Below are 11,245 nucleotides of genomic sequence, written 5' to 3' on the forward strand. Positions count from 1 at the left end.
GAGCACATGCTTGGATTCGTAAAACAAGAATTTGTTGCTGCAGAGAAAAATACAATGCGCTTAGCTGAAGTAGCCTATTGCAACCTTCTTTGTGGTGAAGTGGTAATGAACTAAAACATTAATCATTTTTGCCAAAGCGTCAAAATATTTATGAAATGTGATGGAGGATAGCTAGGCTACCATGTCATATTCAACCGAAATTTGGAAATCTCAAAAAGAATTATTTTGTTTCGACAAAAACAGAATGACATGGAGTTTAGGCTACGTACATCTACATTAGCGGTGGTATGGCGCAGTAGGTAAGGCGCTTGCTTTCCAATCATGCAATCCTGGTTCGACTCCCGGCTTATGCTGGTTGTTGACAAAATACCGCTCACCTCTACCCAGAGTGTAATGAATTGGGTAGGCGTAGTTGCTGAAGTAAAGGCGGCAGAGAGAAAGAAACTGGCCTCTCCACTCTCGTTAGTGCCGAAGGCTTAGTGTAATGAGAACCTTATCTTTTCATCCCCCGATGCTTGGATTCAAGTATGGGATTTACCTTGACATATACATTGAGATCTTCTATAGTAGGCCTATACTGATCTAAAGTCTAAATGACGATATCTAATCTACAGATGCTGACCATCCTTCACAATTCCGGGTAAAGATCTCGATACAATTAAAAATAATTGTTTGAGTATTTCACGGCACTTAGCGGATGAAATAATTTGTGGACAACAAAATATTAATATTAACAAGAGGAAACTTAGCATTGTCAACTTTGACTAGGCCTACGCCAGTAGTTCAAAGCCTGCGCGAGTACACAACATCGCCAGGGCTAAGCATCCACAGAAAAAAATTCAACTAGAAAATAATAATTCTCTGAATCAATCATAAAAATCCATACTCGTTTGACAATAGGGTCCTGTCCATCCCGGGCAACATTCCATGAGCGTATTTGTCACATTAGTCTTCTTCACTTTTTCTGGAAGGTAGACTCTACACAGAGCCTGCATTGGTTGGTGTTGGAAATAGGACTCAATCGTGTTTCGGCTTCCGTGTAACTCCTAAAGTTTATGTAGCCTAAAATGGTAACTATCCGGAAACCTTGAAATGATTTGATAAGCAAATACTGAAAATTTAGCAGAGTCATTAAAACGGTATGATTATTTTCGCCTTTGAAGAATGATGATTCAGTATTCAACTATTATTCATCTCAGTTGATCAAACAAAATTCAAATTTTTCCTGAGGACCTGTAATTTTATAGTTACGTTGTATCGTCAAAAATACATTGTTTTATAAAAAATGATTTCTGCAAAAGTTAAGCTGGTTTTCTAAACCTAAAGTTTCTGCTTAGTTAAGCACTGACAGCAATCCACGTCTGCAACCATTACGCTAAACGTTACAAAAAACGCATTATTATTGTTACGATTCTTAAATTTAAAACGATTCTTGCCCTCATTTTCGTTTCATCATATTTCCATCCCTCTTGAATAAACTTGTACAAATCCAAGCAGCTGACTTCCCGTTCCATGCGGTTTTGCGTCACTATTTTCTGGATCGTTGTTTCATTTCGTGAACACCAGCGCTTTTCAACGTCGTTTGAACTATAAAGAAAATAAGAAAGACTTTGGTTTTTAAATTCGATTCAATTAATAAGCTAGTCTGCTAGCCTATGCGCGGCAAAATGTTAGCCATTCGAATTTTTATCAGGAGGAGGAAAGAAAACTATAGTTACGTTTTTATAAGCTGAACGTTAAAGAAATGCTTGAGCAAAATAGTGGCTATGATTAATCTTTTCAAGTAGAATTAATCTCAAAGCAACATTTTCCTATTTTTAACAATTTACCGTACTTACATGGAGCCTTTAGAAATTCCAGCAACCAAGAATAAAACAAAAAAATTCATATTTTACCAAGTGCTAGGAATTATTAAGGCAGGTAGGTTGAGCTTCGACGCTAAACCAAAACACATTTGAAACATGTAAGTTTACAGGAGGCTCCAACCTCTCCTCTCTTCAGGCTAGGCTACAACAACGTTGGACAAAATTAGAAGAAAACGTTACAAATAGTTTTTTTTGATTATCTGCACAAACTAAAATCCTTTAGAAAGCTGCAAATAGGCCTAGCCTACTTTCCTAACAGGAAATCTTTGCATAGGCCTACCTAGCCTACATTACATCTTATTGCTGAGTAGATCCAGGCTAGGCTTCAACTAGATTGAATTTACTGTAAGCTACTTTAGATTGTGAAACTTCGAAAGAAGCAAAATAATTATTTTTTGTACTATTTCAAATGTCGTTAATTTTTCAACTTTTTTCAAAGTTCGTCCTTCCAACTTTTTTTCTTGCTGCATTTTGACAATATAACTTTTAGTAGGCTACTGTATGTTGTCATGGAAGCTTCTTGATAAAAAATATTCAATAGCCTACCAGTGGAGATTTGTAATAAATTTCTTCATTTGTCACTGTAAATCACCAGAAAGAAATCAACCACGTAATCTGTTGCGAAGTGAAGCAGCATTTAACATTTTTCGTCAAAGACCACAATGTAGAACACCCTGCAATGGCATTGAGATTTGTTAATCTTCAGCTTACGATCAGCAATTTCCCAGATCATTTCAGTTGTTTAGTGTGATGGAAAAGTCTCACCCACTGTGATTCTCATAATTAACTTTGTCGTTCGAAAACCGCTGCGAACTATTGCTAAACTTCGACATGGTCACAAAATAAGCACTTGTCTATTAAGAAATCCAGCCCTTGTATCGTTAGGGCACCATAACACCAAATATAAAATTTTTGTATCGATACAAAATTCTTTGCTTTTTGCTCGTTTTGAGGGAAAAGCAGTTATTCATTTCCAAGCAGAATGGAAACAAACCAAATTGACAGTCATCATTCAGGCTTAGGAATGTTTAGTGATGGTTTAGTAACTCAAATTTTGCGTAAAGTGGCTTAATAATTAAATTTATGATTAAACAGTGAAAATAGACAACGCCGTTGTTGCCGTTGTTGTCTTTGAGCAATGCTATTCCATCTTCTAGGTGCAAATTATCTAGAATTCAGGGGTGGGCAAAGTTGTTCAAAGAAAGAGCCGCTTGCGTATAAACCATAAACACCGGCGAGCCGCAAAATCAGTTGACGCCAAATAAAATAATAGCAATAAAAACACAATGATTGTTTATCCATATTAGTTTTGTACTTGACTCGCTAATCTCTGAAAATTTGGACGATAAGTTGTTAATGCTGTGCGAATCAATTCTTCCAAGCGTTTATTCGTCAAGGTTGCACGATGTTTTGATTTTACAAAGTTATAAATTATATAAAAGTGAATAAATAAATTCTGGTGCTATACTTCTAAGCTTCAACTAATCGCTGCTTAGCGATCATGAACTTCCAATTGTTGCTGACTGAACGCAAAATGAGCCAGGAGAGGCACAATGTTGCTTTTGCAAAGTCACAATTCCATTGTTTAACAATGGCTACAGTAAAAGAGAGACTCCTTTTTGATTTTTGTATTGGGTGCTAATTAGATTTTAAAGAAAGTGTGGGCTAAGTAAAAAAAATTAATTTTTACCAACCGATTTTCGCGCCCCTATCAATGCGAGCCATGCCTGCCATACCCTAGGTACGCCACTGCTTGGTTGACAGCGCGAGATAAGATATTTATAATGTATAATCTTATTTTTTTTGCAATAGGGGAAGGCGGGGCAAGTTGAGCAGGTTTTTTATCTAATTTTTTTTTTATTTCACCAACTTTTTTGAAGACTCAAGTATTGCATTTCAAAAACATGCTAATAAACCAAGTTTTAAGACAAAAACTGGTTGGTTTTATTTATTATTTTGCACTGTATTCAAGTGTAAGTAACGATTGCACAACTTGCCCCGGATTATTTTTCCGGGGCAAGTATTGTGCAGCACCATGGAGAAAGCTGTGTAGCACCATGGGGTAAGTTGAGCAACACTAGGGGCAAGTTGAGCAACATATTAAGACCAGCATTTTTACATCGATTCAACGCCCTACAACAGGGGTCACCAAATGGCGGCCCGCGGGCCGCATGCGGCCCGCCACGCTGTATCGCTGCGGCCCGCGGAAGGTATCAGAGTACAAGTAGTAGGCCTTATAACCAAAAAAACTTTTCTTGAGGAGTTAAAATGCACGACGGCAACAAATACTTTCCGGGAAGCATATTTTCGCTTTGCATACGATTCCTCCGACCGACCAATCAGATTATAGTTCTAGGTGGGGGTTGCTTAAAGCTATTCCAATGCGATGTCCAGCCACACTGTCCCGGTGGTTGATTAAAACGTCTGTTTTCGAATTTTGAAAATGTCTGTGAGCATAGGGTTGCTTATTTTAAGTTTGCAAATGTCATGTAAACACTAGTGTGCGTTTCACCGTTATTGTGTTTCACGACCAGTGTTCTCTTTATGCAAGTTTTTATTGGCAAAATAGTTCGGTGTGCCAACTCAATTTATAACTTAATAAATTGGCAAAATATTATATAGAAATTTAAAGACTTTTTCTGATTGTATTATGAAAATATTTAGCTTAGTACTGCAAAAATTTTTTTTCTTCTTTTTTTAAAGAAATATGGAACGCTTCACGATTTCGCGTGTCATCCTTGCGCAGGGGCCATGCTAATCTTCTCTGTATCGTTCCAATTTTAGTATATCTACTGCCGAAGCAAGTTCTGCAAAATGCTGTTAATCAACAAATTCTTGCCACGCTGATAAGCATCGCAAGTGTCAGTTGTATACAACAAAAGAAAAACGGTTTTATAGACTCTCACAAAAAAGATGAAAAACCAACTCATTGCTTTTTTAAATGGAAGACTGTTCATGAATTACGATTTTTGGGTGATTTCTACAAGCATTTGTTTCATGGTGCCTGGTTTCTTTTTCCCTGTTATTGGAGCCTCTTTTTCGCTGATATGTTTGTAGGTCACTATTGTTGCCTGTATTGCGATGTGTCAAACATTTCCTTGTTTACTGAAATTGTTAATTGCAAGATATCTTTTGTAAAGCGAAGTGACAACACCACTCTTGCTTGGCGATGAATATTCTGATGAAACCGCTCGCCTCGCTATCTAAGTGCGCAAAACAAGTGGCCTCGTTTATTTGGCATTGTTAAAAAAGTCAAAAGTGTTGTAAAAGGAGCTTGGCCTGGCAGTAGCGTTGTTCGATTAATGTTGTTGCTGCGGAATTCTTCTTCTCTCGTCTTCTTCTCTCGTGTTGTCGCTATATGTCAGGGTATCCGTTGGTTAGCCACTGCCTGGTGTCGTCATCGATGGAAACTAGACCTTCCATACCATGAGGTGGTCTGTATAGCCGGCAATCCTTGATAATGTGGGCTGCCGTCTGCATTTCACCACACTCACAAGCAGCACTCTCTGCCAAGCCCCAGCGCAACATGTCTGCACCATAGCGTCAAACACCAGTGAGCAAACGGTTACGCCTTGATGAGGCAAGTCTAAAGCTGCGGTGTTCTAACATAAATATGAACAACATGTAACGCTGGATACTGGGTACGAAATGCGTTCTTTTTTAGCATAAGAGTCAACCTACCTAACATTTTATTAGTGCGGCCCGCCACAGCTCTCCTTAGTGCCAAAGTGGCCCGCATGCAAAAAAGGTTGGTGACCCCTGCGGCCTACAATGTTGAATCGATGTAAAATCAGCAGATTTAGCTGGCTGGGGTTGGCGTTTTAATTGATTATTTTTACTTTCTGTGAAGCTTGTTTTTACGTCTAATAAACGTAGAAACATGTTGACTTTAACTGTATTGTTCCGTCATACTGCATTTTTGGCATCTTAATAAGAAATATAAAAATTGTTCTCTGATGTGTTTTAAACTTATCATTTGATATTGTGTATTTTCCTGATGAAATCTTCGTGGATAAGAAGAAGAAATATTAAGAATAAAAAATCATTTAACACACCGCCTGAGTATTTATTGCAGTTCAACTACGCCCGGTGGCCGTCACAGTATATTTATTCCATTAACTTTTATTAGCCTCAATTCTCGCAATGTCATAGCAGTGCTGGTCTTAGGATATTTCGAACCCTGTGCAGAATATGCTTTCCGGGCCCCAATAACAAGGATCCAATTCCGTAGCGTAGCTAGGTAGGCTATATCAAAAGGGGAGGGGGTGGCGACGTGGTCGCTGAGAGCGACACCCAGCGGCGGGGGGGTCTGGGAGGCCTCCCGCACAAAAATTTTGAAAAATTACTTTGAATTTTGGGCAATCTGAGAGCATGTTGAACAAAAATTTGGGTATGAATATTACTGTAAAATGGTGCTGTTCGGTGGCATAGCAAAAAAATAAGATCATGCTTTCTTTTGGATTTTTCGGAAATAAAGCTATGTTTCTATGTTGAGTCTGGATGCCATCTATTTCGTCCTCTGAAAAATTCGTACCCCGATTTCGTACCCTGAAATCGTGTAACAAATCAAATTTCGACATATTTCGTCCCATGAAAAGATCGAGAAAAACTTTGAAATGTTTGCGGCTACTCCAATCAGCGACTTCGGCTATGTTGTTTTTTTTTCTCGATCTTTTCAGGGTACGAAATGTTCAGGAGATGCAATAAGTTGCACTCGTTAATTTCTTGTTGCTAATTCCTTTGCTGAATTCACTTGTTAAATTTTTCCATTGGCAATAACAAAATTACTGCATTTTCTGAGTAAATTGCGGGCCCCCTAATTTGCGGGCCCTGTGCGATCGCACGGTTTGCACACTCCAAAGACCGGCACTGGTCATAGGCTACGCAATACGCATGTGACCGCCTCTGCGTTTGATATCTCTACTATGTTTTGACATCTGTATTTTCCGAGCATGGAAAAACGTTTTCACAGCGTTTCAGTACAGTATTTGATAATTTCTCTGTCAACTAACAGATTAGTCAAAATCATGAGGCATGTTTAACTAACAGACTGTTGGATGATCAGAAAGTGCATTTGTAAAAAAATCGTTTTTCAATCTGGAAAAAAGCTACGCAGAATTTCGCTAGCTATAGCAGTTGCAAGTCCCATACGGAATCAAACTGTGATTTATTTTGAATTTTATTTTTTTCAACAGATCAGACATGTCAAAAATGTGGGACTTTGGTAGGCTATATTGCAGTAAACACTAGACAATAGCAGTAGAAAACAAGATAAATTAAATAATATATCACTGTCTTGCACCAGTGGCGTAGCTAAGGGAGGGGATTTTTGCGGTTTCAACCTTTCAAATTGAAGTTACGGATGTTAATACATTGTTTACAAGAAAAGCTTTAGCCTATGAGTAATTTCACGTCAAACTGTGCAAGGATGCAAGCCATCCCTAACTGCTGAGATCGCTTGTTCGACATAGATTAACGTCTAAACAGATATTCGTTATACAAAACTTGAATAACTTATATCAGAAATAAAGTAACTTTATTCTCTCAAAGCTTTTTGTTTGACACTCATCAAGATGTAGGGGAGAGTGTCCAACAGTGCCCCGCTTTTTGGAAAATTGAGGTTTAAACATCAAAAAAAAAATTTTTTTCAAATTTTTTTTTTCTATTATGAAAATTCCTCCTTTTCTTTAGTATTTCCACACAAAATTTTTTTTAAAAGTTTTACACAAACTTCATAATCAGGCGTTAAAAATCACCTGTCAAAGTGGGGCACTGTTGGATATGGTATCCAACAGTGCCCCAGGTAGGATCCAACAGTGCCCCTATCAAAGTAATTGGTGTCTTTAGTTGCAATGTTGAACCACTCTATTTGCAATGATTACCCTAGGTATGAAACTTGTGTTAGTACCGGTATTGTTTTACATGTTGGATGTCACTGAGCTGGTCAGGTCAAGACAAAACCTTTTAAAAGTGGTAGCCTACATATGCTACACAATTATCACAGACACAAAATATAACAGCAACAATTATCATAACATGTTGGACACGCTATCTGCCCGTCGTGGTGACTGTGCTTAAACGAAATAATGCGAATAGGTTCCAAGGAACCATGCGAACACACTGAGCTGTAGTTTATAGAACGCCCAAGTTGATTTAATTAGAGCTGTAATTACCTTTTTAAAAGCTTTGGTGTTATGACCTAACTACCAATTGCAATGACAAGGAAGGTGTTTATTCAACAGTCAACCAGTGAAAGAACATGCAATGCAGGAGATTAAAGACATCATTGATTCGGCCACATGGAAGGTATGATTAGCACAAGATACAGACACAACACACTTTAGTAGGCCTATAATGACATGTGGTTCACAAGAAATGGCTTGGTTTATGGAGCAAAATAACCAAATTTGACAGACAAAAATTACTAAACAATAGGCCCACATATAGTTCAGGCACGAAGCTTCTTCCACAGCCGAAACTTAGAAACATAGGCTACCAAAAACTCCCCAACACCTATAATATTTTTGGTATAACATAAAATGTTGATAATCATTTTGGCACTGCATATTGATTAATAAAATCTCATGGCTTTCAACAGTGCTCCACCGGGGCACTGTAGGAGACCTCAGGGTGGGGCACTGTTGGAACCACGGGCCTACAAGATAAAATGGCGTCAGTTTTTTTTACCGAGGCCCACGATCTGAAACGTTATTACTGAAACCTAGTCTAGTGACTGACAAAGCATGAAAAACTTGTGAAGCATCCCTAAAGCCACGGTAAAAACTGCAACAAAAAAAGTTATAAAGTTCTGAAAATTTACTTTTTACCCCCTAAAACAAACTTTCATTTCTGCCAACAACAAGCAATGACTTATTTCTGCCTGACTTAGTTTCAGCAGCTTCTACGGACCACGTGATTATAGTAATGTACGGTTGAGTGAATAATTTGTCACGGATTGCGAAAAACGATGGGAGGGGCACTGTAGGCACCCGGGGCACTGTTGGGCACTCTCCCCTATGACGTTACATTTTTTAAACTTTGGGTTTACTTTAAAAGCATAAAAGTTAGTGACTTACCGGAATAAAATCGCTTTTTGGATTAACCAAGGAGAAAATTGATAAATAATTAATCAAACAGCAATAATTTCGCAAAAAAAGCAACCAACCTACAGTAGGCTATGTCTTTAAAACAAAGTTTGCCTAATTTTAAACAAAACTGCTTTAAAAGAGCGAGTTTTGCTAATACCAAACATTCAAATATCTCAGCCTGGAATTAGCAACAAGAAAACTAAAACATAGAGACTTAGCTTTATTTCCGAAAATGCCGAAGAAAACATGATTTTATCCTTTTTCTATGCCACCGGACAGCACCATTTTACAGGAATATTCATACCCACACTTTTGTTGAAAATGCTCTCAGAATGCACCAAACTAAAAGTAATTTATCAAAATTTTCTGGGGGAGGCCTCCCAGACCCCCGCCGCTAGATGTCGCCTTCGGCGAACACGCCATCGGGCTTCGCCCGCCGGCCGTCAACACTCCCCTTTTTAAAATTCCTGACTACGCTACTGTCTTGCACTGTCAATATTTTGCCCCCCCCATTGTTGAAGGTCTAGCGGCGCCACTGCTTGCTTCAGTAGTTCAAAGCTTTTACGAAGGATGATATCGTAGTGTTATCGTAAATAGCCTAAAAGAGCTTGTAACTACTGTAAGATCATGTCAGGGATTCATGGATCATGTTCTTTAAAATAAGTGAGTTTTAAATGACGCAAACACAAAAAGTATTCAGTAGTCTAAGTCAAATACGCAGAAACAAAACCATTGACAATCACTGCAAACAAAATAAATTGACTGACAAGAGACTGACTGCACAGCACAGTGCACAAAATGTTTCGGCCCTTCCCATCCAGTGCTTCCACTTTTGACAATTGATAAATCCTCTTCAGTTTCCTTTTTTATCCTGAAAAATCCCTTTTTTCTCAGTCGGAAATCCTTCAAAATTTCCTTCATAGGCGAGGTTATTTTTGACGTTATTTAAGTTAAAAAAAGTGCCAATACAACTTTAAAATTATTTTAATCTTACCTAAGTTACGTTTTAACCTGAAAGAAAAGAAAATCAGTGAATTGAAGAAGTGGTAGGCTACAGTATTCAAATCGCTACAAAAAACAAAACCTTGCTGGCAGTAGCATGGCTGATTTAGTTGACAAACCCAATCTGATACCATAACGTTGCTGAATAAATTTCAAAGGTTAGCTTGATTTTTTTCAGTAGCAACGTTATGTCGAAGCAACGTTGCTTTATTAGAACAGTAAGCTACACAAAAGCAGCACATATTTTACAATAACATGGTTTATGTATACTTCCTTTTTTCACTGTCCAGCCAAAAAAACGCTCAGTTATAGTCGGTTCTGGGATATTTACCACCTGGAGTCCTGGACATCATTTACCACTCTCATCTTTCCCACACGGACTCTTTAACCTATCCCTAACACCGAAAATATGCAGGTGGTAAATGTGCAGTAGCCTAACGAATTACGGTATCCATCGATTAACTAATTTATTTTTGTGTTTAGTTCGGTTTTCCTTGATGCGCTAACTTGTTCAACTCTATAAGGCGAAGCTATCACTTTTTTCTCCTTGTCAGTAACGTCTTCACAATCTTCTGAGACTGATGAAAAACTTTAGGATACTAGACCTATTCATGATACTGACTCAGTCTGACTGTGTACACCATACAGTACAATTATACATATCGTATACACAGCCTAGCTAGCTTTATTATGGGTGCATCCGAATTCGTACCCTGAACACTTGGTACCCTCATTTCGTACCCTGAAAACTACGGTAACTCACTCACTCACTGCGCTCACGTCCAATTCCCAAAATGGCGAGAATAGAAATCAAGTGACGGAAAGGTGAGAATGGGAAAGAGAGTGAGAGGGGGTTTCGGATGGCGAGTGGGGACGGAAACCAGCTGATCATCGTTATTCCAGTCGTTTTTAGAACTTTTGAATGGAAATATTAATAAAATTTTCTTTAATATTACTAAAAACAACAATTCCCTTTTTAAGACAAAATTTCCTTGTAAAATTGTTAAAAATCCCTAAAAAATCCTTCTGATCTTCATTTCCCTTTTTTATCCTTCGAAACGTTGAAAAATCCCTTTTTCGGGATAAAATCCTTCAAAGTGGAAGCACTGTTCCCATCTTCAAATAAAATGTCGTTTCGGTCACGGTGTTTTGCTGGTCGTAATTTTGCGCTTTCGAATTCCATGACCAGCCGATTTTGTCTTGTAGCAAAAAGTCTGGCAAGCGTAAGAGTAGCCAGTGGCGTAGCCAGAAAAAAAAATTTGGGGGGGCCAAGTATTTGATGAATTGAAG

The 11,245-nt window shown here is 38.2% G+C and overlaps 1 protein-coding gene and 1 non-coding gene across 2 annotated transcripts in view; both read right to left on the reverse strand.

Moving 5' to 3' along the window:
- Positions 1–1,888, reverse strand: part of LOC145788351 (SCO-spondin-like) — an 89,993-nt gene extending 88,105 nt beyond the window's left edge. Inside the window, exons 1-3 of the mRNA XM_082600127.1 lie at positions 1,839–1,888; positions 1,437–1,587; positions 887–989 (exon numbers count right to left, since the gene is read on the reverse strand). Coding sequence (XP_082456253.1) covers positions 887–989; positions 1,437–1,587; positions 1,839–1,888 — 304 coding nt within the window. The remainder of the gene's footprint in view (positions 1–886; positions 990–1,436; positions 1,588–1,838) is intronic.
- Positions 1,889–4,566: 2,678 nt separating this feature from the next.
- On the reverse strand, positions 4,567–4,669 carry LOC145765761 (U6 spliceosomal RNA). Its single transcript, XR_014288636.1, has one exon. It is a non-coding gene; the product is annotated as a U6 spliceosomal RNA (small nuclear RNA).
- Positions 4,670–11,245: the final 6,576 nt, after the last annotated feature.

The sequence above is a fragment of the Aplidium turbinatum genome, chromosome 2, assembly GCF_918807975.1.
Source record: "Aplidium turbinatum chromosome 2, kaAplTurb1.1, whole genome shotgun sequence".
Lineage (NCBI taxonomy): Eukaryota > Metazoa > Chordata > Ascidiacea > Aplousobranchia > Polyclinidae > Aplidium > Aplidium turbinatum.